Here is a 27,674-nt window from a genome sequence, read left to right on the forward strand (position 1 = left end):
AGCATTTGCCATGCTGGATCTTACCAGTCGCTGTTGTAGCCTGCTGCTGTTGGTGCCTCAGGCTTGACTGTGGAAAACTCTGAAAGGGTCATGACAAAATGTCTAGTCTGACTCTTGCAGACATGGCCCTAGTTGTTAAGGGGTGTGTTTTTGTGCCTCAGAAGCACACGATATGAGGACTATGTCCTTTGCTCTTATGGGCCCGCTGACACCAGAAATGCTGGAGTGAAGTTCTTCTAAACTTGGCTGGCTTTCTGGTTGCTCAAAATATACTGCAGGAGTTGCTGTAACATAGGATTGAAATGACTGGTTTGCTGAATTGTCTGGACAATCTATGGGGGAAGAGAAACAATAGAATGACTTCACTGTGATGTATATGTTGCCTGAGCCAGGGTCGTGGGCCAGTGTGGTTGTATCATGTGCTCATTCAGTAGCTGTGCCACTACTGAAAAGATCTGTGTCCAATTCCTGAGAGTCTGATCTTTTGGTGGCACTTTCTGCACGATCTGCTTCAGCAGTGTCTCATGTCAGCAAGCTTTGCACGTGTTCAGGGAAAGCTTTTCTGCTTGTCCATTTTTAAACCAACCTTACATCCCCTTTATCCTAGTCTTGTTTGAGGAGGGAGTGCAATCTTTCTTACTCTCTGCCCTGTCTCTTTTGGCAGACTTGGGGACCAGTTCTACAAAGAAGCAATTGAGCACTGTCGCAGCTACAACTCTCGGCTCTGTGCTGAGCGAAGTGTCCGCCTTCCCTTCCTGGATTCACAGACTGGGGTAGCTCAGAACAACTGCTACATCTGGATGGAGAAGAGGCACAGGGGACCAGGTTGGTAGCATTGTGTCTGTGTATGCATGTGCATATATGGAGGGCTGACCACTGAGCCCTCATGGGGTTTAATTAATAGGAACTCAAACCTGCTACAGGCCACACAGAAGAGAAGCTGCCTAAACCTCTGTGCCTGCAGGGGATTTCCTTTGGTAACTGCAGAGAGCTCATCCTAATTATTCTTACTCTACCCAAAGAAGTGTCTGACATAGCTACAATGATGCATTCTTAGAAACTACTCTTTTAATGCTGTTGATCTCAGTCTGTAGCAGAAGACACAATGCTCTGCTCTGAGCAGGACTGGAATTATCTTCAGAGTGGAGAGGTGGAGCTGGGAGTTTCTCAGATGAATGCTGAAAATAAGGAATTATGTTGGGAAGGATATAAAGCTGACGTAAAATATAGGAGAGTCCAGTTACTGGAATGAATGTTGTTCTGACGGTTAGAAATATACCTATAACTCCTGGTTCTGCTTTGGACAAGTTACTTGGATATCAGTTCTGGAGCCGTAGTTTCCTCAGGTGCAGAAACAAGCTGGTATATGTCCTTAAAGAGCTTTGGCTAATGCCTCTTCCAAAGCTCAGTGAAGCTCAAGGGAAAAGAGCACTGTTATTTTTGCAGACTTTGGTCAGTCTTTCCTTTGTTAGAGTAAATCCATCTGCAATCCTTGTTTGAAAGGCAAGGGACAGTCACCAGTTCAAAGACTGGAGATGTTACTCAGGCAGAAGTCCTCCTAAACACCAGGGGGAATTTTGCTAGAGTATGGCTCAGGGAACAGAACCCAGCACCAAACTGGGTTTGTATTTTTTTGTCTTTTTCAGTGCAGACCAGAGAATCCAGGCAGGGACAGGGCTAGGGTGCATGGGCACTGGAAGCATGACATACATGGCATATACACATGCCAGTTCCTGTAAACCATACCGAAAAAAAACCCCCAAACTCCAGGTCTGGAATTATGGGAAGGTGCAGCCTGCTCTTACCTCCTCCACTGGCCAGTTTGCAGGAGGTGGCATGGGAGCAACACATAGGATATTTCCCTTCCCTCCTGGGGACAGACTAAGAATGTAATTGCTGCATCTGAAGAGTGCTCAGCTGAAAATTTCCCTCTCCCTTTCCTAGGATATACTGAGGGAAGGATCCTTGCACTGTGCCTATTCTTAAAATATCCAGTAGATTTAGTATTGTCTTGCAGTACTATCGGAAAACTCTTTCTATAGTAGAATGCAGCCACTTCTGGTGCAGGAGACAACAGGTGTTTTATCAGTGTTAAAAATACCCTGAGAACGTCTCAGCTGCCAAAACTACTGGGACCACTGAATGTGGTTTGCAAGCTGAGAGTTGTCTGAGGTTTTGGGCTAACCCTTCTTTTGTAGGTTGCTTCATGACCACAGTTGCGTTTTTGTTTCAGCTGAAAATTCCCCGTTCCTAAGAGATTACGTTTTAGCAAAACTAGCTTTCTTTTTTTTTTCGCTAATCCGTTTACTCAAGGAATTTCTGTTCTTGTAGCATCTCGTTGTGAGTAAGGTGCTGCTATTTTTATCCTTTTGAACACAGTCATAAGCGGGTATACATCCACTATATCCACAAGTAATGTTTTGGCAAGAGCATCTGCTACAAAGATAGACATAGGTAGTCTTGTATGGGTCTCGTTGGTGTCTCGGCACTTACAGAAGAAGTCATCATAACAGTGTTACAGCATCATACCAGGAATCAAGAGGTCTTAAAGCTTTGCGTTTCTCAGCCACAAGCTCTCTGCACTACCTTGAGCAAATTCACTGTGCAAATCTTTCTTTCCTTACCTCTGATCGTGAACTGTTTGGCAGCTTACCCTGCAAAAGAGGATCAGTGGCATTTCTCCTGCAGAGCTTCAGGGAGGACTAATGGTAGAACATTCGTCACAGAGAGTCTTAAGTGAAACAAGCTTCCTGCATCTGCATCAGCCACCAAATCTGATGCCTTTGTTATTCTGAATTAGAATAATCAGTGCAAAATGAAGCAGCCCTCCTCCCCCATATTTGCTCTCCTCTTTCTTGATTTTTATTAGCCCATTTAGTGCTCCCTTGGGTCTCTTTGCATCATCTATTTCTTGTAGTATTATGGTGGGTCAAAGCATCCCTCTACGGTTTTAGCATGCCTGTTTTCAGGCTGTACACAATGCGCTTATGCCCATACGGAAGGACTCTGAAAATTCTCTGCCAATGACCCTGGTGCCTGTCTTGTGTGCTGTATTCACTGCCATTTACTATGCCTAACCTGAAAAACTGTATAAAGACAAATGGCAAAGCTCCAGGACCTCTTTTAACTTACAGAGGGCTTGAAAAACAGAGAGGCGAGTCAGGATCTCAGCATATTAACCTGGTTTCATGCTGTCCTCTTTGTTAAAGGAGTCAGAGAACTGCATCTCATGATAAACAGTTCAGGGTTAATTTCACACAATACTGCACATAACTCCCTCCTCCTTTTCCCCTCCTCCCCCGGCCTTTCACACGAGCTTTGAGTTATGACTCTCCTACACTAATGAGATAAACAACATAACTCACTGCAGGTTCTGCTATTTCCTCTATAAGCAAATGGTTGGAACCTTCTCTGGTTGCCCTATAAGGCACCAGAAGGAGAGACAACTGAGCCACGACTGAAGACAGCAAGACCTGTATATGCATTATTTCCATATGCACTGCAACATCGACTGTGGAGGGGCTAGATTCAAAGCGTTCAGAACTGACCCTTTCCTTGTTGCCCCTCCTTTGTGTAAACAATCAAAGATCCACGCTTCATGTGAGCTAGCACGGTGACAGATGGGGGGTCAGGGTGGAGAACCGAAGGTAGCATTTGATGGGTTTGCATCAAGTGAAGGTCTGGTATATATTTTAAGTTCATTGGATGGCTGTATATTAATGAGTAAGGGTATTGTGAATAGGAACAGGGAGCTTACCTCAAGGGGTGCAGAGATGGATGTCGGATCATCCATCTTTTATTGATCTATCTGCCACCTGCTGTGGGCTGTATGTCCTCTAGGGAAGAGGCTTTCCCACCTCTGTCTTTTCAAGGATACCTGCTTTGTTTCTTGTTGGGCTTTCAGCATTTCTGGTTGGCTTTCACTGTCCTGGCTGAATCCAGAACTGGTAATTCATATAAGTGCTCAATAATTGAACCCACATTAACAGATACTCCCCCGAAACATCAGTAGATCCTTGCTCCTCTCTGTCTGGGACAAATGCTCAAAGCTGTGGTGCTCATTTCATTCAGATGACTCCTCTGTGGAAGCCTGTGGAATGGAGCACTGATTCTCTGTCCTATTGCTTTGGTCTAGCAACTGCCATTTCAATGTTGTGAGTGAGTTCTTGCACAGGACCTGCTGTGAAAGGGTGAAGCTTCTTGCCTCCACCTCTTTAATGACTTACATCAGAGCCAGGCACAATCCACCTCATCATAATAGCAATTGTTTGCAGTGGTTAATGTTTGCAAAGTGCCATGAAGAATTGTGTCCAAACACTATAGAAGTGCTAGTTATTTGTATTTTTATTCCCAAACCAGTCCCAAGCACCGCGCTCTGAAATGTATCCTTCTTGGGTGGGCGTAATGCCCAGCAAGCTGTGCAGCAATGAAAGAAGGACATGAAAAGCCCCAGTTCAGTAGCGCTCTGTGTCCTGGAACAGCCAGGATCTCTGTGAATGCTCCATCATTCCGCCGTTCCTGGGCAGCATGCTGTGGATGCTCCTTTTATGCACCAAGGCCTTGGAAGTGTGTGGAAAGTGCTGGTGTCTGAACTGGCATTCCCAACAGTTGAAATATTTTAAACCAGGAGCTTAGGCTTCACTTGCAGAATTTGATTAGCTCATTCTCTTGAGGCAAATAATTTTGTTGTGTCTCCTCCCCCCCACCACCTGCCAAGTAACAGGATATTGTTTTTTTCATTATCCTCATTTGGTTCAGTGTGTCGGTTTTGTTCCCAAGCTGGTACGCTTCCCTGGCTGTTTCAGAAGGCATGGCTGAGAACTATTGGGGCATCCTGCTGCCCTTGAGCTCTTCTGCTTTACTGGCACTGGCTTGATGTTGTCCAGCTGTTCACTGTTGGTACAGTTTCAGATATGGTAACACCACTCCTGTCCTCTCTCTTATGTGGTCTTACCTGTTTTCTAAGGGCAATGAGTCTAGAATTACAGTCTCGCTTTGTAGCCCCCCCGAGACTAACAGCAACAGCAGAAGCACAGAAGAGCCAAAGCAGAATTGGTGGATGGAGAGGGCAGGGGAAGCAGGGGAGAGAATGACATTCTCCCAACTTTTCTGTATCTTGCTGGGAATTTCTCTGTGTCATGAGTATCTGGGGCAGTTGAGGATACTTTGAAGCATTTGGCAGTGTGCTTCTGTGCCCCTAGTACTTGAGACATTCATGAACCCCTGCTGTGTTCTGAATACAAGAGAGCAAAGCATAGCTTGACTGTTGGCTAAGGGGTGTCTGTCAGGAGAGCCAGGGCAGCTCAGAAGCCAGTGATGCCAAATGTGATTCAATGAAGCATGCAACAAGATAAACATTACTGATGTATCTCCCCTACCTCATTCAGGGTGTTGGTATGAGGAGGTAATAACCAGAATGAAGAATCTGTCTTCAAACAAAAGTCCAGAATTTAAGCAAAAATACAGAGTCCAAATAGCCAGACCTCATGGATCTTGGTTTGCGCCTGCTTGGAAGACACAAATTTTCTGAGCTGCTCTGCGCATCAGGGACTTAAATGATTTGCATGTCAGAACTTCATCTCTTCTCTCCCAGGGGGCCTTCTCTGCCCATGGAGGAGGCATCACCTCTGTGACCCAGGAGAGTCTGAAATTCTATTTACCCTGAAGAAATCACAAATTATTTATGTGCAGCTCTGGTTTCAGTGAGCTGAGTGAAGTGTATAAGTGAGACCTAGATTCTCTGTAGGCCTGATCCCAAGAGGTGCTGAGGAGCCTCAGGAGCACTGGATGCCTTGAGTCCGTAGTTCTGCTTCACGATTTGCAGGATTGAACCCTCCAACAAGGCGGCACTGGAAGGGCAAGAACAAAGATGCTAGAGACAGTGCTTGTGGTTTACAAACTGAAATGTGATTATATTTACTTTTTGCTTTTAATCTTCAGGCCTGGCCCCAGGTCAGCTGTACACGTACCCAGCACGTTGCTGGCGCAAAAAGAGGCGTTTGCATCCCCCTGAGGATTCCAGGCTGAAGCTGCTGGAAATTAAACCTGGTAAGTATTTGTTTGCTTCACTCTCTCTCTCCTGTGCTGCAGAGCAGCTGGCATACATGCAAACCTGGCATGCAGACCTTGGGCTTTATCTTTGCCCCTCTCCAACCGTTTGTCTTTGCATCGGGTACATCTTATTTGATTTTCTGTAACAATAACCACCAAACCCTCTGCACTCAACTCATCCCTTAAAGAAATGTCTACAACTTGTATTGAATGCAATGGGAGCTGAATTTACCTTCCGTAGGGGTGAATCCTGGCCTCTATTAGCAAATTCATAAAGATGTAAAGGATCAATGTATTACTAATTATTGCCTCAGTGTGTTATTAATAGAAAATCTCACTCTGGCATCTGCTGCCTAATCTTTGTGAAAAAGACTGCTGTGTGCGTGGAACAGTACACTGATAAGATTTTTCATAATGGGGCTGGGGACCAGGGGTGTGACCAGATTATGAACAGCAAATAATAAAAGTTAGTGAGCATATGCCACATTTGTATATGTGTGTATGCTTGTATGTGTACCTTAGTCCATTCTTCTTTCATTCTTGTCCTTGGTACTCTTCCCGCACAATTAAACTATGTGAAGTGATGAGTCTGGATGCTGAATGAGTGACTGTAAAGCACATGTGGAGGAGCTACAGCTGTGTCAGGTAGAGCGTAGTGTTGTGCGTTCTTCCCTGCAGTTATTAGTAAAGGCTTGCTGTCTTTGGGGTCAGTTAATACGAGAAAGAGGGAACACATGTACTCACAGCTGTATGTGGTTTTTAAGAGGCGAGACGCTGCCAGTATAAAAAGTACAGGAGAAACCCCCAAAATGTAAATTAAGGATATTTAAAAAGCCTGTTTAACAGAAGAAGGTGTCTGGGAACTGAGCTATGCTCAGCAGTACTGATGACTTTTCTTCTGTGCAGTAGTTGGTGAAGAGAAAGGAAGGGGTGATAGAGACAAGTACTAAACCCAGTAAAATCAGAGGCAAATTTCATGTTGATTTTAGTAGAAACAGTTCTTGAAGGTTCCCTACCTTCAATGCAGGAGACATCAGCAGATAGTTGGACAAGAGGAAGAAATGCGTGTAACCACCCAGCTGGGGTTCAAACCAAGGGCAAAATCTCAGCCAGCAAATAGAACCAGACCTCATAGCAGAGCTGATCAGAAAGAACTGGTGAAATAGTCAGGTTACACTGATGGAAATGAGGCTGGACTCTAGGAAGAGGATGATTTCTACATTGGCCCGTAAAAATGTCTACCTCGGACTTCATGATGATGCAAACACTGCTGTGCCTTGGTAATTTAGTAAAGTAAAGCAGTAGTGTAGAGTTTGACTCTTCTTTATTTGCATTATGTTTCTTTGCTGTATTCACTGAATGCCAAATTAGGGCATCCTACATGCCACAGGGCATGAAAGGCAATTACCACAAAGTTATCAGATAAAGAGACCTCAGCATGTCTGTCTCTGTGTTGTTTTCCCTACTATAAACATCTCTTCTGCATCTCAGGAGTGCTACTTTTGTTGTATTGCCGGTGGCAGCCAAATAAGGCAAGTTATATTGCTCTGCCATTTAAATCTATTTTCCAACCAATTTCTACCTAGTGATTAAGTTTCCTTATCAGTTACACCACAAAATAATTTCACTCCATCTGTGCATATCCAGAATAGACTCACTAGCCAAAAATGTGGTTTTTCCCTTCTGTGATTTAAAAGTATAAAACCTGTGGAAAGCATTGGATCTCTATTTGCAGGTAGCTTTTGACAATTTGAGAAAAAGATTTAATTTCATGTACTTTGTTTTCAGCATGGATAGCAGAAATACTATCTGTTTTGGAGCGGGATACTGGTAAAGCCTAATGCTGAACCTAGGAAGCTACCTTATGCTGACCTCTTTATTCCTCAGTTAAACATTAGACGACTGTGTGGGGCAAAGATATGGCAATTTAAGATCCCTTAAGAAGCACAGAGATGACAACTATAGGACATCTAAAATAAATTTGGAAGAAATCTAACCTAAATGTTCCATAGTTTCACTCCACCTAGGGCATGGACATCCTAGTCATGGCTTAGAGCTGTTAGCAGCTAGAGAGTGATTGTGCTGGGTTATGCAAGTAGCTGATTTTTATACAGGAGGCTGTTGAATTGGTTATATGTTATATAACATATGTAAGCAATGCAATTCTACAACATCAAATTAGGGCTAAACCTTAGTTTTATTATGTTTTATATTTGTTAACTGTTTAGAAGTACTTCTAGTAAGACTGCCACTGTAACAAACACAGAAGGGGATCTTAGCTTCAAAAGTTGTCAATCCAGCAGTCAATGGGAACAGCATCAGGGCATGTGAATACTTGCTTGGACTGCATCTGGGCTTTTGGAGTGGCTCATTATAGTGATAAGTCGTATCCAGAAGTTCAAGACTTTTACGTAACTCGGGAGATACATAGTCCTACGATTTTTGTTTTGGTCAGTAAACCAGTTCAACAGCCGGTCAGTAACTAGAGGCAAACTATTGTCTGGCTAGCAGTTCAATGGTATAATAAATCATTTAGTAATAATATAGCATTTGTAGTTACAACCTCCTTTTGCAGTGTTGGTATCTTGCAGGTTTAGCAAGTGCCTGGCCCAGCTCAGTGAGTGAGAGCTTCATATTTGGTAATACCAAAACCTAATGAAGAACATAATCATGCTCCAACAGTCTCCTGTTTTTTGTAAAATGCAAGTGCACTATAATGTTTTTCTTGGGGTCAGTTGCTGCTTGCTTCTTAGTAGAACATGGTGCTTTTATTGTCCTGGTCGGTTGCTTTTATTTGGTTTCAAGTAGAAGTGTTTGTTTTAAGAATAGTTACAGCCAAAGCTGTAAAGATCAGAACACTGGAATGGGTGTTGCTGATGCAGCCTTTAGATGTCTATTTTCCTCTGCCACTGTGCTCAGAGTTACGTGCCTGCATTGCCCTAGTAAAGTTTCAAGGGTCTAGCAGTGTTCATGTTAGTACTATTCCTAAGCATCCTCCATCCCATCCAGTAGCCTGTCCAATAGATATGTGGCAGAAATAAAGTATTGCCAAAACTTACTTATGATAACCGCTTCAGTGACAATACAGTCAATATTATTACCAGACCTTTAGGAATTACAGTAAGTATTCCCATTCACATGGGCTGGTGGTCTTCATCTTTCAGTGGTATGTTCATATCATCAGAACCAAGTGTTATGGCTCAAGTGCAGCCAAGTTTTCATTGTTGTAATGGATATGAGCTGTTACGTGAGTCATTATAGTGTAGTAGTCAAGACTCCTATGAACAGTGGTATAGATTTGAAACACATCTCCAGTCATGGGCAATAAATTGACATGTTGCTAACACTGTGATTTTCTAGGTACAGAGTGCTGAAGTTACTAGATGTTGATACTCTCATAACATTCATGAAACTAGGCTTCTGTTCAACCAAGTATGGGCAAACCTGATTCTCTGCAGAACTGGACAGTGGTATTTGCATGGCATTTCAGTGCGGAGTAGTGGGAGGGCTGGAAGCAGCTTGTCTGGCTGTTCTCCTGCCCAATAAAAGAGCAAGAGCAGAGCAGAGCTCCTGTGCGTGCTCCCATGTGAGTCTGGGAATGGGTGAGGGAGAGGGTTGGGCTGGGTTGGGTAGCCTGTTCTTCCAGAGGAATGAGAGAAGAAGGAGAATTTCCGACTCTCCTACCACCACCTTGAACTGCAGGTGCCGCAAAGGCAAGCAGGAGGGTTCTGGCCCTCAGTAATATCAGAGCAGATGGAAAGATGAGGGTTGGAAGTGGAAGAAAGATCCCTGATTACACCCAAGGCCCTTTGAAATCTTAATTGCTCCTCGTCCTATATACTTAGTGGTTTTGTGGTACTGGGTGGTATCATGATTCTGTGTTGGGTCAGGTATCAATATTGTGGAAGTGGTATTACCTACAGTAAACCCTGCTGACAGTCAGGTATTACCCAAGCTTTGCAGCTATGCAGATGAGAACAGATAGGGTGTGTATGGCCAAAAACTCTGGTGGAATTTAAACTGGTAGTGTCCTACTTCAGGTTTACAAGATGGCTAAATACAGATACATACATACGTACACACTGAGCTTTCATTTCACGTGCTATGTAAGTGTAAAGAATATGACTGGAAAGCTTTTGTCTCAGTTCGCTGCTGTCCTTCGGTTTTGGACTGAAAGCCAACAGTGAGGTCTCACAGTGGGCAGCCTTCCCACCCACTTGGAGGGTGGGGAGTAGAGTTTGTGTGTGCTGCTAGTCTGGTGAGACTGAGCTGGTGTCCTGTGCTAGTGTCTGTCCTATTACTTATCTCTGGGCAGTCTAGTGTTCAGCTAAACTACAGAAATGGCTTTTTTTTTTTTTTTTTTTTTTACCAGCTGTTGAAGAGGTAAAAGTAAGCAAAACTATTTTTCATTTGCTATGATGAACCATGGTAGAATTGTTTGAGGCAAGCGCTGATAACAGATTTTTAGATGCCACTTAAACAATGCCTGATCTGTTTTTACTCTGACATATAGAATATACCTATGTGAGTGTGCTTGTGGATGAATGAACGTAACCCTTAGAGATAAGCTATTATCTCTTTCAACCATATCAATTTACCTTGTAGAGACTGTGTCTGATTGTACAAGGAAGGTACTATAGTCTCCTGGGAGGTGATGAGTGCCCCCAACTCTTGTGGAAGATGCTTAGCATGTCTGTGGAGGTCAGTGCTCTTTAGGATGGAGCACTTCACCAAGATAAAGTTAAGATGAAATTAAAAAGCAAAGGACAGATTTAGCATTAGTATCACTTGGATGGTAGCATCTAGAGACTCAAGCAGCCTGTTAGACCACCATCCTAGGGATCGTTGTGAAGGCTTCTTATACTCTTTGCTATAGTCATATACTATAGAAGATCCTAAAATCTGAATATACAAAATATAGTAAAGGAAGTACTTTGATTCCAAAATGGAGAAATGAGTGACAATAATAAAACTACTTGTACGAAGATTTAACCAGAGGTTTGTGCTAGAGCTGGAAGTTGAACCCAAGAACACAGAAAGAGCTCAGTTCTCTTGAGTTCCATATTCTTTTTTCTTTCCCTGATTGCTATGTCTAGTGTCACCCAAAGACATTAGAGCCTAAACATAATTGAAAACACTAATTTCATGAGAATTTCTTTTTATATTTTTTTCAGATAGGCAATTAATATTGGCTAGTTTCACTTCCAATTTCAACAATTTCTACACAGTCACACGTTGGTTCTTGTTCGGTACAAGACAGCAGTGTTGTTTCGCTATGAACACTGTAAGGAAAGGCGTGTTTTTTCTTAACAAAGTTTTGCTGCTATTTCACATACATGGAAACTTCTCTGTGATTAAAGGTTAGATTCCTGTTATATTATAAAACCTACCTATGGCTCCTTAAGATCCATTAAGACTGTCTTAGGATCAAAACTGGCAGAATAATTCTGGTGCCAAATAAGAGTACTTCTGTAAAATTCAGATGAATTGGATAAATATGCCTGAAGAGGGCTATAATATCAACGTATTGATTGTTCAGACTTCTGACAGGTTTCTGCAGATGTGAATTTACCAAAGATACTTTTGTGTAGAGCTGACTTTATTTGTTTCAATTGTTCATGGCTTTTATAAACATTTGCTGTCATGAAACCTAAATTTGGGGCAGATATGACATGACAGCCAGCAGACAGGAGCAACTTTCGTTCTCTGATGACTCGGTCCGGATTCCTCACGTAAAGATGGCGTTTAACAGCCTGTTATCAACTACTGTGACTTTTGCTGCCTTCCCTCCCAAATCTTGAAGTTAATTTTTTTTTTTTTTTTAAGGTCTGCTTTTTGTTCAAGTACTTCTGCGTTCTTGAGTACTTTGTCTTTGAAAACAACTCTCCTCATCTTTTGTAATAGATTCCTTAGTACTTTAAAATACCACTGACTTTAGGATGTTTGAAAAGATTTTTTTTTTTTTCCCTTTCTTTCTTTCTTTTCTTTCTTTTCACATGCCTGGTTCCACCTGCCAGGTGCTCGGTGGAGGTGGGCAATGGGCAATGGGCTCGGCGTGACGCCCGCCCCCCGCTCGGGCACCCGCGGCAGCCGGCGGCGCGGCGGGGCCAGCAGAGGGCGCAGTGAGCAGCGCGCCGCCGGCGCGCGCAGGGCCCGGCTCCCGTTCCCATGCACCGGAGGAGAGCCCGGAGTTCCCTCTGCGGAACGGAGCGGAGCTCCCTGGGTGGAAAACTAGGGTGGGAGGGGGACTGAGCCTACCCCATGAGTCAGCTTTCTACCACGTTTTCTTCTGTGGCAGGAAGAGCCTGTTTTTAAATTATTATTTGTTAGGAAACAGGGTTTGATCGTGGTAGGTGGTGCCAAAGCAACAGTCCTGCAGTGTATTTAGGTCAATTAGGCAAATATTAGGTCAAATGTCAAATGACTCAACATCACAGAGTGCCGACGATGATGAGCTTCATATTTGAAGAAGCTGCGTGACCCACGTCGAAGAATTTTGCTGAGCAATTCCACGTGGATCCTGTAGTTTCTGGTTGAGCTAAAGAAGATCTCGTTTCCACCCATTCCCGCCAATCTTTATTTTTGGCACCTCATGTAAAAGAAAACAAAAAAATACTTAACTCTTTGTGACAGGGAGGGTGAATAATTTTCAGTTCTCATTTGATGTGTTACAGTGCACATCTGCATGCTGGCTATGCTGAAAACTGAGGTTGGTCTATCATGTACCTATATATGTCACATTTCTGTAGTACTTTGGAATAAAATGAAGCTTTATACTGTGAATCCACATCTGGGAGCAGGAATGCTGGAAGGTGTTGGTTTTTTGGTTGTTTTTTTGTTTTTTGTTTTTTTTTTTTTTTTAGGGCTAGATGGGAAATTTCAATGTGTAAGAAAAAGGAAACACTGTAGGAATCCCTGAACACCCGAACTGTTTTTCTCCTATCATTTCTTTAGCAAATTGGGAACCTCTCATGCAAATGGGGGGAAAATTAGTTTTTTACCAGCTCTAGCTTTTATTTATACCAAAATAAATACTGATTTCTGCTGGGCCTTCTCTTTTGGGCTTCTTATCCAGCAAAGAACCTAAGTATTGGCCTAAATTTAAGTAGGCGTTTATTCATCAGCTAAGCCTGCAGCTTGCAGATGAGTCCATCAATGCTACTGAATCAAAACAGTAGGTTCCAATTCTCCACTAATCTTGCCTTCAGATTGTTCACAGCAGGACATGGCATCACAGGCAAGAGCTGCTGCTCTATGGCACTTACACATCCAGCTATGACTTGGTTAGAAAAAGTAACTTTCTGTCACCAGGAGAAAACTCATCAGTGTGGGACCTCCTTGTGAATCAGCTTCTTCCTTTTACACACAGATTTAACCAGCCTCTATTCTATCTCATCCACCACCTTTAAATTCTTCCTACAACGGGGACCTTTGCTGGTCCAAATCTCTGGCCAGATAAGGCTTGCTTTCCTTTTCTTACGTGCCACTAAGAATACCGGAGAACCTCTCTGTTTCTGCATGTATTCACTGACGCCGAATCATGATGTAGAAGTCCTGCAGTGAAATATCTTTGTTCCATTGCCAGTCTGCAGTAGAGGTGCCAACCTCTGCATTTAATGTCCTGCCTCACTATCACATACTTGCATCACCCGTACCCTGTACAGGACTACACAGGACCAGGGACAAGGGAATATCTCTTTTTCTCTCAGCTTCTCAGTGTGTAAAATGAAGGTGCTAAAACATTGATCTCATTTATCTGTCTCAGAGAAGTGCCTAACAGATAGTTAATAAATCTTTTTAGAGGGTTTGGGAGGGGTAGGAGAGACCTTTTTATTTAAAGGAATGTATGAATAAAGTGTGCCACTTGCCAAGCCTTTAAAGTGCCAGTATTAAATGTTGTGGCCATCAGCACGAAGCCTTGCAAAACTGGTGTGAAAGTGTACCAGCTCTGGTGCAAAACCTGGGCTTATGTGTACCAGGATGGTGATGAAAAACAAGTAATTTGTTACACACCCATATACACAAATAGACTCACTCACCATAGGTGAATTGTTAAGCCAGTTTTTGCAAGGCTGGCTGTGCAGTGTCTTAGAAAGATATCTCAAGTTTTGCACAGCGTAACTCTTCTTGCTTCTTTTTGGCCACAGATGAGCTGGCTTTCTGTACGTCATGGTGGCCGGGGCTGTAATAGCTTCTCCTTCAAATCATGCACTGTTCTTGCTGGGTATTGTTACATGTGATAAGCTGCAAATTCTTAGATTAATTCAGTGCAGTAGGTTCAAGGATGTGAGTGAATATGTATTTTTCCCCAAATGGGATTTCGTGATTTTGCAGGTATGGAATTCAAACACACTAATTTCTAGAAAAGCAAGTAATATTCTATAAATAGTCCAGTCAAGAAAACAAAAACATTGTTTCTGCTGCTTAACTCTGCAGTCATGCTGTTAGAATTTACAGGATTAACTTTGTGTAAATAGTTTCTCTTTCATTTGTGGGATCTGGAACAGGTCACTACAAGTATTTTATATGCACAGTTTTACCAGTGCTCGTATGAATCACCTGGGATTACTCCTGGTTCTTGTGTGGCTGAGCCAGTTTGCATAATTAGGAGAAAGCTGCGTGAAGAAGCCACCAGGCTTTGGAACCTCTCCGGGTTTTGATCAAAAGCCTATTGAAGCCAGATCCCTCTGGCTCTAGTCATCAAGCTAAGGCAGAAGTAGCAACTGAACAAGATAAGGCAATTTTGGAAACTGCTAAATCTTTATCTGTCTGAGTTCTCTGGGTCTCATCCCTGAGAGTGGGAAAGTAGGCTGCATGTGCAGTGACCCACAGATACGAGGCTGTTGTAATTTCAGAATAAATTCAGCCACTTAGAGGTGATTTTTCCACCTGTGTGTAGTCTCATCTGTATTTAGTATATTTGTGAAAATAGAGTTATGGTGACTTTGGAGCCAGGCTGCTTTGAAAAATTATTTGGTCACTACAAGTAGGCCATTAAATTGAAGGAATGGGTTGTGCTAATGAACTCCTCAGAGCATCTACAGCGTGACTGTAGGTCATCTCCTGGGGCTCGATCTGCGGGACGTGAGGAAAGCTTGGAGGGCTCAGGCAGCTGAGATGGCGTTGGCTTGAAACACCTGGGCTGCTTGAGGGGGAGCTTACTCATGGTGCCGCCCCCCTTTCTGTGTTACCCAGCCCATTGTTTTGCTCTCTCACTTTTCTTGGCTCCTGTGTGTTTGACCTACATCTGGCTGCTAGGACGCGTCTTTGGGAAGAGGTTTTTCAGCATGTGCCTCTTAAGCTGCCAGGGCCTGACTGTGAATGCCGTGTCTCTAGGAGACATATTATTCCTACTGGAGAGGTAAAATGCTGTGGGATTTATCCCCTTACTATGAAGTTAACATCGATGTTTGTAAGTAACCATCAGGATTACTTATTTCTGAAATAAATGGATTTAACCTTAAAAAGAGGGAAGTGCAGGCGAGCTGAGGATGAGATTCTCTTCTTAGGGAAAAGGTGGCTTTGAACGAGTGTTTCGGCACTCCCCGAGTAGGCGTGGGGGGCCTAGGAGTGGGTTGCCCAAGTAGTTCCCTCAAGGCTTGTCAGGAGGAAGGGGTGTGGGAACACCTGGGGAAGCGCCAGGGGATGGTACCTGGGGAAATGCTGGAACCTGGCAGATTTGTTTCCCCAAAGGCGCAAATCATCAGCTCTCCAGCAAAGGGGAGGGGTGGCTGGGAAGCCGTCTGCCCTGTAGGAGTCTTGCAGCTAGAGCTGAACCTGAACAGCTTTGCTGGCAAACCTCCTGGCACTTTTCTTAGTATAGCTGGTACCGATGCCCGAAAAAGAATAAGCCACATTGGCAAAAGGATTTTTGTGAAGCACAAGAACAGTTTAGATGCAAGTACGAGACGCAAGATCCTAGAAAGTGGGTATCTTTTACCTAATTCACTCCATCTATTTTGTATGTTCATGTGAGTAGTCCTGGGAGTTCTCTGGTAATCACATGAAAAAGGGTTTATAGGATCAAGTCCCCAGGGCTTAGTCTTGCAAGATGCCAAGCTGCCTAACCCCAGACAAGGAAAGTACCTGAGCTTGGACTGTAAGAACATGAATGATCTTTTTGTAATTAATGGGACTTGTCACATGCTTAAAATTAAATCCACATGTAAAGTATCAGGTTGGACCAGACTTGCAGGTCTGGTACTCAGCATCCTGCCAGATAGAGCCCAATAAAGTCACTGGGCTGCTAGACCAACCGTACAGTAGAACCTGTGCACTATTTTATAGAAGAAAATGTTAACAAAAAATAGCAAAGAGATTATGAAATATCATTACATTCAAAATATGATTTTTAAAAAACTTTTATTCAATTTTATTGTTCTCCTGACACATAGCAAATGAAATTGTTTTGTAGTCTGAAATGCTATAAAATTTATAGCAGGTGATATTTTTCTGGTGCATAATATAAAGGAATGAGCAATAAATGTTAATATAAAGTCCAGTTTGAAATCTTACAAGCCAAGCTTTACAGATTTTTCTGAGAGTAGAATGGAGAGTGTGATGGCTTCCCCTCCCACATCCCTGCACCTCCCACCACCATCCTGGGTGGAAGTCTTCAGTCTGTCATTCCCATTCTCTGGAGTAAACATTTTACGGCCTCATAATCATCTTGTACCTGAGAGATATTAAGTATGTTTTTACTAGATAACAATTCATTTGAATATTCCCTGCATTTTGCATTTGATTGCTTAATAGTTTGTTACAAGTATTTTGTGCTTCAGGATTCTGACACCGTTGGTGTTTGCCAGGGCGTTCATTCCCAATAATGAACTCCTTGGGTGAAGGAGGGTCGATGCAATGTGTGTTTGGAGGGGAATTTAAGAATGGAATAGATGGATATGGCTTTTCTGCGCAATGTCTTCCAGACCAGAGATCTCACTTAGGATGCACTTGGAGCATGGTTCCCCTTAAACCAACAAGGTAATTTAGGGCCAGGACCTTAGCTGTTGTAGGTGGGTACAGCTCCATTAAAGGCTACAACGAGCAGCAACTTCCATCAGCTAAAGTTGTCGTTCTTGATGTAGGAGAAAGGATGAAAACTTTACTCCTCTTGATGGAAATGATCCACTCCTGAATGCATGTGATAGCCCTTGGGAAGTATGGGGTTGACGTCTTAGGAACACATACGGTCATGGTTAATATCCTATGCATGTCCTACAGAGCTGTAGTGAAAATCCTTTTGTTGTTGGCCTAAAATAAACAGCATTGCATGATGGGATTAAAAGACAATTTTCAAAGCTGGCTCAGACAGTTAGAGTACTAAAACTACATTTAAACACCTTAAGCAAGTGACTCATTTCTTTGTGTTTTTGAGAGATGATGAATGCTTTTATCTTCTCATGATTTCCTTGGTGCAATATCTGTGAATGACACAGTTACAGATATGTGCTACTCTGACAAACTGAGGTTCGTAGTTATAGGAATTTCTGGAGTGATACTGTATTTGTAAATGATACTATGGGTACATCTGCCGTGTAATGCTCATTGCCTAAGTGAGGTAGCAGCATGGCAGGAGAACTGGAAACACAGAGGCTGTGTCTATGAGCAATGCGATAGACCAGGACAGTATCAGCAAACAAAGACACTATTAACTAAATAGAAAGGAGTCAAGATTAAGTGCTTTGCGCCTCTGAAGCTGCTATACCAGGGTTGGCACTATAAATATACTTACAGTATATTCTTCCAGGGAGCTTTCTGTTAATATCTGAATGGGCAAAATAAAAAAAATTAACCCCTCTCTGCTAAAGATGATGCCCCAAGTACATCTGAACTCTCAGCAAGTGCTACAGATGGAACCAGAGTGCATCCAACTTTTTTGTTTTGCCTTTCAATCCTGAATCTTAATTAGTTCCCTACTGCTTTAGTACATGCACAACATTTTAATAGTCATAAGGACTTACTCCAATCCACGTTGCCATTTCCACAATTCACTCTTTCATACCAGGAGCAATTCTACCCCCCCTGCCATTTAGGAATAGCATAAAGAAAACTAAATAGCCAAGCGTGTAGCTGTAGATTGATGAGGTTGTCACACTATTCTCTTCACCGTTTTCTTCCGACCTGCACTGTGCTCTAATAGATGGATGATTGCTGGGGGAGGGAGAGAGTTAGCAAATCCCACAGCCAGATGTTCAGGGATGGACAGAGCGACCTTCTCAAGGAACCCAGAGGAGTATAACTGTGTCCTTCTGAGGGAGAAGGACACTCAGGTGTCTCCAGCTGCCCGTGTTTATCTCTCTTTTCAAAAGGAGCACGAATGGGCTCAGCATGGCTGCAAGGATGGATGTTTCTCAGTGCATCGGGGGAAATGACCAGTCATCCGTCTCTTCACTGTGGAGTTTGCCTGCAGCCATCAATCTTGTAGCCCAGCACGGCAGCTCCTTTGGCTTAGTTTGGCTTAACGTTAGATGAACAAAGGGAAATGAAAGCTGAGCAGGGGGAAAGGAGAGAAGAGCAACTATTCTCTATTTCACTTTGTTTTCCCCTTGCATGGCTATCTCTCCCTCTTCCCCATTATAATCTATTTTCACTGTGTTTTGCAAGGTGCTGAAAGGGCCCAGAATGTATATTTTCAGGATCTAGGAGTTTACAGAGTTTCTCTGTTAGCAGAGAGGAGAAAGGAGAGAGATACTGAAAAGGCATAATTCAAAGCCCAGAGCTACCATTTTTCAGACTTTTCTGTGGCAGTTTTGAGAACAAGCCTGCCATAGTCTGGCTGCAGTAGGCAAGGAGAAGGAATATAATAGCTTTCCTCCATCTTGCTGTTTTTCCCCCTTGTTCTTCCCGATTCCTTCCTCAATGCCACTTCGGTCTTTTCAGGTGTGTACTTCATCTCTCCATTCCTGTTCTCTTCAAAAAACAATCAACAGAGCCACATGATGGGGCTTTCTGGACAAAGGTATATATTGATGTCCGCAGTCCTGATGGCAACTCCTGTCAGCAGTTACAAGCTCGCTTGAGTCAAGCCTGCTTGATGCAACAGCGCTGGGGCTGTGCAGGCTTTGCACAAGCTGCCTGAGCTCATCCAGCACCCGGGGTTTCTACTGTGAAACTGGAGGTCATGCCAATATCTTCATTGCAGTTGGTATGCAGCCCATCAGAATAAAAACCATTCAGATATGTCTGCTTGTACACTTAGCACTGAATTAACTGATTTCAGCACTGAACTCAGATGGGCCAATTTTGCCTGAAATACTCAGATTTGATGTACTTTTAGCTAGGCTGGAAGGAAAAGAGGCGTGTGAATTTGCTACCTGCTGGACTCCCACAGCTAGGGTCTGCTTTTTTCCACAGTGAGCTGTATGTAATGTGGTTGCTTATTCTGTTTTCCCCTAAAATTCTTGCCTCTGGATGTCACAGCAAAACATGTTTGGCTTATTTTGCAGAAGGCTTATTTAGAGATAGCATTGTTTCCCTTAGCACTGCCCCACGGTGGTGCTTGATTGATGTATTTAAAAACCACGTGATTGCATTTACTTTTTAGTTTTCCTGGTTGACCTCAATGATCTAAGCATCAGGTCTGAAAGAGCCAGGCTCCTGTGCAGAACTGTGGTAGGAGATTTCTCTCTCCCACTACTGTAGGCAAAGAACTGAGATCCCTGAGGTGTACACAAAGCTTATTAGGAGATTCAAGGCCCAACTAAGCACTGAGACAGAGCAAGGGAACTCTGTAAAAGCAGATATTGGACACAGAGATGTGTCTGAGGACTCTTTACCTGCTTTCAACCCAAATGTGCCATCTGGAGTGAATAGACTTATGCCAAGATGGGGAAAATTCATACCCTCATGGGTTTAAAGGGCTGCTTTGCAGTTTTTGCTGAGGTTTGGGTTTGGCTTTTTTTTTTTTTTTTTTTTTTTTTTTTACCCTAAACCTAAAGCATAAACCCTCAAGGAAAAACATTTGTTTAGAGAAAACCAGTTTCTCCTCCCCACACCTTGTGTGCGCAGGCTTTACAAGTGGGCACAAGACCTTTCGGAGTGGGGTTATTCAGGGAGTTCTTTTGTATTTTCTTTACAAAATAGATACATCCTTTTCCAACCTGTGCATTTAATCGTGCCCCTTTTGAATGAATGGTCATATTTTCTGCCGCTACCCATTTTGCCTCCTTGCAAATTTTGAAAAAGACAAATCTTGTTCACATTGTCATGAGACAGCCTACCCCAGATGGCACATCTGTGTCTCGGAATGCCCTCTGGCTGGCCTGTTGGCAGGCATTCCCGTGGCTTTGAAGGTCACCTTGTTTACACCTTGCCTTTTTCCCCCTCCCTATTCAGAGTCTTGCTGAGCCTGCAGGCTGGGCTTCACCATCTGCATTTTCTCTGGTGCCATTAATCTTCCTGTTTACCATTCTGTTATTAATTCTAGAGTTCACCTTTTTGTCTAAACGCTTTATAGGCCTCTTGGAATTTCTTGCCTTTTTGTGGCAAGAGATCTGAGCATCTCAGTAGATGATTTGCTTTGTTCTTTCCCATTTCTGAAAGGATACCTACTAGCATCTCATGCCATTTTTCTGTTACAAGCCTTCCTTCTTATAACATTTTTCAATTATATAGCTTCATCTGTCAGATGCATCTTACCGTATGAGTAAATATTATTCCTTGGAATCTGTGAATTGGCCACTGAAATCTGGTATCTGTGGAAATAGTCTTGCTTTTTCAGTGTTTTTCTTGGCTGGAAAAAATATGTTTAAACCTGGCTTTGCAAGAACCTGTAAGAACACCTTGCATTTTTGGTGCATTTTGTTTGAATGCCTGAACGCCTATGAATATTCAACAAGCCCTACCAAACCCCAGAGGATAGATGAAGACTATCTCCGTTTGACAGATGATGGAAAAGCAGAGGGTACCTTTGTTAGAGTTTGGCCCAAGATCACATGGTGAGACAGCAGCGATGCCAAGGGCTGCGTCTAGGATGATTGTTCCCTATCCCATCCTAAAATCATTGCCACTTTGCTGTGGCCTTTCTGTTCTTCAGTGGTTTATGCAAGTTTGGTATTTACTGAGCCAGGGATGCTGAACCAGCTCTGCTTGGCGTGGCTGACTTCTTCAGACACCATGCCATGCGAATGTGGCTATCCTGCTTCCCAGGCCTGCCTGGGTTGCAGAACACTGTCTTCCTGCAAGTGGGAGCTTTACAGAGATGCAGGATTGGGACACCTGTAATCTGGCTGAGTGGTGCTAATGCACCCTGCCGCATCCTTGCTGATGCCTTCAGAGCTGACTGCATGTCTCTGCCTGCTCCCCAGCTCTGGGTTTTAGAAGGGCCTCATTAACAGAGTTGCCGCATCATGTGGGCATGTGGAGCCAGCCAGAGCTGAGCGCTGTGCTCAAGCAAATAACCCCGCTCAGTCCGGAGCATGAGAAAGTGCAGAGCAGGCTCCCAAGAATCATTGCAGGACTCAGATTGGCTTTGGCAGGTTTATCAGCTCTGGCTTAGTGCCGGCTCTGCTAGGCCCGGACTGAATTAATTGGGATGCTTGTGCACTGCAGTTGAGAGATAACTGCATTACAGAGATTTATCTGTTACTAAAGGTATCCCCTCCACTGTCCTCGATAAGGAAAAGGAGAAGCTATGCAGAACCTCACAGAATTTGCAGCAAGGTTACAGCATGGCTGGTTTTATGCATGGTTTATGTATGAGTTTGCATTCAGTATGAGTGGTTTTATTCAGTGCTGTCACATGTGGAAATAGTACGGTTGATTGCAGTGGAAGTCCACTCCCTGTTACCATTTGCAGAGTGTGCATTGTGGGGGTGACTGGCCCAGCTGTGTGGTGTGGGGGTGACTGGTGTTTGCTGATAGCTGTCCTGTTACTGGACAATAATCAGATTCTGGTTCTTCTGGTGGGTCAAAAGGCCCATCCATCTGTGCAAGTGTATCCATATGACCACTTGCAGATAGGTAGGCCAAGTTATTATCTTACTCCAAACAGGCCAGAAGCCCTGTTAGGGTGATGCAAAGCCCAAAGGAATAGAATTTGTACTCAGGAATTTCGTCTAAATTGTAGCAGTTACCCAGCCTCTGTCCCTCGATGCTGCCTACAGCGTTCCTTGATGCTGCAAAAGTCCTGGTACAGTGTGAGCCCAGCTAGAACGTAAATGCAACAGTGACCAGAACACAAATGAGTGCTAGAATAATGTTATTGACTGGAGATATTCCTTCATGATTTGAGCCCTGAGGGTAGTTACCTGATCCAGTATTTAGCCTGATACTGTAATTTGGCAATCTTTGAGAAGCAGGTACAGTATATTATATGTGACAATGATTTATATCTGTGCTGAGAAATAAATCTGTAAAGAACTTCCAAGAGACAACTGACAGGAGGGCTTTTTTTTTTTTATTGAGAGATTTTATAGAGGCATTCTAGTCTGCCAAAGAAATACAGCTGCTTGTAAAGTCCACATTTTGATGATGGGTTAAACTAAACAATGCTTAACCTTATGTTTGAGGGCCTCTGCTGTTTTCTGCAGCTTTATTTCTCCCTCCTGTTGTGTTGTAGCCTCCTGGGATGTATTTTAGCTGGGGGCTGATAGAAGTTTTGCATTGGATCCTGGTCTTAAAATTTGAAGTCACCCTCTGATTTTTCTGCAGTTTATGGCCAGGCTGAAGAGTGAAAGTGTACAGTCCCCCCATATGATAGCTTCCTCTGTCTTCTTCCATCTCTTCACTTTCTCCCCTTGCCCCCTGCTCCCCCCCAACCTTACCACAAGACTAGCAGCTTTGCAGGAGGAGATGCTAGGGAGACATTGGGATTTTCCAATCTGCCAGTGCTTCCTAGAGCAAATCTCAGTAGGGCCTAAAAGTTGTAACAAGTGTTTACTAAGATTCATTTCAGAGCTTTATAGGATCCCATGGCTGCAGCCTGAAGAGGAGTTTTCACTTAATGGCAGATAGTCCTCCAAACTATTCTTTCCACACAAAATGGTTTGTTTCTGAGGAAGCAAATAATCTTTGTTTTCAAGTGCTCTTGCTTCTAAAACTGGTTTCTCACTCTCTTTGACTGGATTCTTGTTCTTACCATGGCCCTGTTTACCTTGAGAGTGCAATAATAATACATGAGGTTTGAGGGTGGAATTGGTGGGGGAGACAAAGAGTTACTGGAGTAGCCTTACAATCTCCAGTACATCCACAGCTTCATTGTGCCTGGCTTGGATTAAAGATAAAGTGAATTTGATGTTTACTAGTCTATAGGGGTATTTGTTTGGCTTTACGGACTTACTGTGAGATTCTGTGTTATCAGTAGTCTAGTCTCAGGGGAGGCCCATGGCTGGTCTGGCAAGAGGTCCTGTGGACCAGGGTTGGAGAGGGTTGTAAGTGTAGAACTGGCACTGACAAGTCTGCTACAGATGGGTGCTGAATTGCAGTAGTGTTGGGAGAGCAGGCTGGGATAGCAGGGACTGTGGAGGGTCAGGATTAAAGCATAACAGCAATGATGTGAGCATCTTCCCCTGGGATAGCAGGAGATGGTGCAGTGAAAGAAGGTTTCTGAAGCTCCAGATCTGCAGGAGGAGTGAAGGTCTGTGCTGCGCTGTGCTGGCAGAGACATGCTTATGAAAAAAGCTTGCAGGGCCTTGCCTTTAGTATACCTGGTTCTGGTCACTGCTGTGAATGCATCCATTCCAAGGATGGTAACAAATCACTGTACTCACCATGAACATAACAAGCAAGCAAGCAAACAAGCTGAGGAGAGTCTGGTTGTGTGCGCACAGAAAAGCTACAAAATCCAGCTATTCATGTAAGGCATTGTCTCCTCTTTCTTTCTTAAGGGATTCCATCCCCCCTGCCCCCACCCTTTGCACTCTAACGCTATATTTGTGCCTTGGAGATGTGGAGATGAGCATATGATGGATGGATGGATGCTGCTTGTCTGGGTTTTTCACCACCATTTCCCCTGGGGCACTCTGTCTGCTGGCAGAGAGCACCATCCCAAAAGATGGTATCTTTTGCAAACTCGACAGCTAACAGACAGCTTCTCTCTCTGCATATTTCCCCAAAGAAGAGCAGGCTTAATCTGGTTTTTATATGGCATATTTCATTATAATCTTTTTGACTTCCCATGTTCCCAATACGCCATCATAAATAAAATGCTGGGGGTGGGAACAGCAGAGATGCTGAGGCTTCACACTCTTGTGACACTGATAGATTCTCATTTTAAACTGTCAGGGGATTTAATTGCTTGCTGAGCCACTGCACTGCACTTTCAGACACATCCTGCCACATCCTCTTAATGAGCTTAGTGGCTGCATTCGCTCAGCAGTAGTTCTGTTTGCCGTGAATTAGGTGGCTTTTTTAGACCACCTATATGATTTTAAAGAGGTAGTGGTTGTTAAGGTAATATCCTTGGATTTATCCATCTTAAACAGCACTTCATGGACTCTTAATATATAGTTTCCTCTGGCACTTTTTATGTTCCAAAAAACCAACACCAAGAAACAAAAACGCAAGAATCTATGTGCAAAGTCAGTGTTTGTCTAAGAGGGTTTTTGGAAGCCGGATTGCTTTGGTTTGCATAGTAGCTGTCTCTGGCGTGATAGATCATGCTGGAACTCACCCAATAAGTATCTCTGTTCCCAATTAGAACTGGAAATGGAGCTGCTTACGAGTGCGCAGAGATGATGGCTTGGGTGGCAGCTGCTACTGTGGAGATGGAAATGATCCATTGTAAAACAAATACATTGCACTGTATAGAAAAAGGGATGGTTGTTTTTAATTTATGTTTCAAAGAGACACAGAAAAGTTGCTTAGCTCCCAGTGCGTTGTAAACCAAATGTAGCATATTTAAGGACAGGCATTTGCAGCTATTTTGGTGAATCAAAACTTGAAAAAGCCCACCATTTTGTAGGATTTGTGAAAATGTACTTCTTTTGGAGGCAGCAGTTCAACAAAAAACAGATACAGGAATGATGCTGGCATGGGTGCTTGTTCAGATTCTACCACCACAGTCTAAGGACCTTGATAAATAGAGAGGTTGTTGCACTGAGCTGGTAAGCAGAAATAACCATGTTAATTTAATCACTATGAAAGGGACTCTGCCAAGTTAAGAAACATAAATTTTAATTATATGCACACACACATATTTGAATTATAAAATATGCACAATATTTAGCAGAGATACCAATAATACTGTGGTTTATTATAATGGGAAGAATTCTTAAATAACTTTATATTTTTCATTGATGATTTTTGTTGATTTGACACTTCTGTTTTGTATGGTTCTATTTCCTGAATCTCCTACAGTAAACAGGTGCTGTTGCATTTGCAATACTAATCAAAAGGAAATTTATCTACAAACCTTCTTAAAATTTTTATGTAAAAGAGTAAGCTTTTAGTTACAATGCTTTTACTAGTAGTTATTACTTGTAATAAAGATTATGTTCTCTGAAATTGCAATGTCTGAAGAAGAGCTTGTGATACAAACTAGGAGCTACAATAGAAAGAATTCAGAACAATTAGTGGGTAGCAAATGTTATTACCTATATTTAAAAAGGATTTGGATGTGATTCAAGGATTTAAAGACCCATAAATTCTACATGAACATTTGAGAAATTGATTGAAACAGTAATTAGGTATAAGCAGTAAAGCACCTGGGATGATATAGGAGGTTCTAACTGACTTGTTTTTCACCAAGGAAAAGTACATCTCACTACTTACTTAAAATTCTTTACATGATAGGTAAAGGACTAATAGATAAGGGGGTTGACAATTTAGTTAGACTTTCTGAAGACCTTTGGTATGTAATAGGCCTCCAAAGAGAAACAAAGCATTCTTGGATCAAAACTTTCAGAACAAAAGATGAAACAAAGAGCATAATGAAACAAAGAACTTTTATTATAGAAAAAAGGCTAACGGCTGGTGCATCAAGGTTTGGTGTTTGGTCCAGTGTTGTGTAATATAGTAATGAACAAGCTGGAGAGAGGGAATACCTTGTAAACTGTAAAGATTTGCACATAGTACAAAGTTATTTAGAGACATCGTGGCCAAGGAGGTCTGCGTGGGCCTCCTTGGGGAGATCTGAATGTGCTTGGTGAATGGGCGGTGGGATGGATGTTTTAATTTGTCACCTGTGTGTTGAAAGTATTACTTACGGGAAGTTGTTGTCCCTGTTACAGGGTTCCTAATTGTGCTTAGTATACAGCTTGGACACTGCAGGACACTGCCTGAGGGGTAATATAAAGAATATTGTAATGCATTTGTTTAAATAGGGGATGTGGCTTCATCTGAAAATATCAGGTGCAGTATTGGTCCACCTTGGGAAGATTATTGAAGAATAAGAGGAAGTTCAGAGAGGTCTGACAGGACAAAGCCATATGGAAATCTTCCCACAGCAGAGTAATAGAAAAGACTGTTTATCCTCGAAAAGAGACGAATAAAAAGAAATGAAAAAAAGTTTCGTCAGGACTTCTATTTTTCCTGTCTCATAGCAAGAACAAGGGGGCAAGCAATAAAGTGAAACACTCCTTCTTTCAAACCATAGTTTAACTGTTAAACTCACTTAGTTTAACATAGAGGGCAAAAGTGTATAAAAATTCAGAAAGAGCTGGACTATTCTGTGCACTTCCAGAAGAAACAGATTTAGGATAACTGGAGGTGTTACTGCATTTATCTCTTAGGACTGACCTGTTAGAGATCAGCATGAAATGTTAGTATTAGGGTAGATAATCTTCTTTGCATTTCTTTCCTGACAGACACTCATACCTTCTTCTGCAGCATCTGATGTGACTGCATAGTATAGCACAACAAATATCAAAGCAAACAGAGGCAAGTGTGGGGTCACAACTTAATTTCTCAAGCCTAGAAGACCCTCTCTGGTCTTGTTTGAAGCTTCTGACATTGGCTGGTGCCTTCATAAGCAGGACAGTGGGTGGAACAGACCCTGCCTTGCTTCCGTACCGCAGTTCCTGTGGTCTGGGGGAAGCCTTGATCTTTCACATGAAAACTACATTTCAGGCATTGAGTTGGCTTCTCAGTTTTCTTTAGGATACAGGCATAAGAGAAAAATATACTTTTCTAGCTTTTGTGGGAAAATCCTGGAGAGTTAAATAGGAAAGAGAAAATTAGGGATTTAGTGAAATGAATTTAATGATCCCTAGTAGTGATTAACTATTTCTCTAGGTTAACTGAACCATCATTTAGATTTTTGGAGACTTTCATCTCTAGGGATTCAAAAAGTGGTTTGGAAATGTAATTTCCTGTCTTCATTACTGTATCCTTTACAGACTAGCCATTTTCCAGGAAGGACCGAATTCATTACAGAGATTGAATTCGTTACTAAGAGGTTGTCTTTGGACCTTTGTACGTTTTATACTGTAAACTTTACATTCCAGATCAGATAGCATCTGCCATTTCCCACTTATTAGAGCCGCTTAGGAATGAAAATGGACTCCTAGAAGCTACCAGTGGACAACAAAATGAAGGAGCTGAATAGCAGTAAGCTTAGTGGGCAGATGGGAGGCAGCTGCCCTGAGTTTTTTTTTGCTGGTTTTCCTACTCACTAACTTAACTTCTTGGTGACTCAATCTCCCCATCAGTAAACTGGGAATAAAAGTATTACCTCACACCGCCTT

The 27,674-nt window shown here is 42.8% G+C and overlaps 1 protein-coding gene across 3 annotated transcripts in view; it reads left to right on the forward strand.

Moving 5' to 3' along the window:
* The first annotated feature begins 785 nt into the window (after positions 1-785).
* Positions 786-27,674, forward strand: part of DPF3 (double PHD fingers 3) — a 91,708-nt gene continuing 64,819 nt past the window's right edge. For 2 of the 3 annotated variants that reach the window (XM_075712440.1, XM_075712441.1), the window contains exons 1-2: positions 786-825; positions 5,941-6,048. In XM_075712440.1, the coding sequence (XP_075568555.1) occupies positions 801-825; positions 5,941-6,048 (133 nt within the window). In that variant the 5' untranslated portion in view covers positions 786-800. Of the gene's footprint in view, positions 826-5,940; positions 6,049-8,279; positions 8,282-27,326; positions 27,417-27,674 lie in introns of all 3 variants that reach the window. The other variant, XM_075712439.1, reaches the window with a different exon arrangement.

The sequence above is a fragment of the Pelecanus crispus genome, chromosome 6 (genome assembly GCF_030463565.1).
Source record: "Pelecanus crispus isolate bPelCri1 chromosome 6, bPelCri1.pri, whole genome shotgun sequence".
Taxonomy (NCBI): Eukaryota; Metazoa; Chordata; class Aves; order Pelecaniformes; family Pelecanidae; genus Pelecanus; species Pelecanus crispus.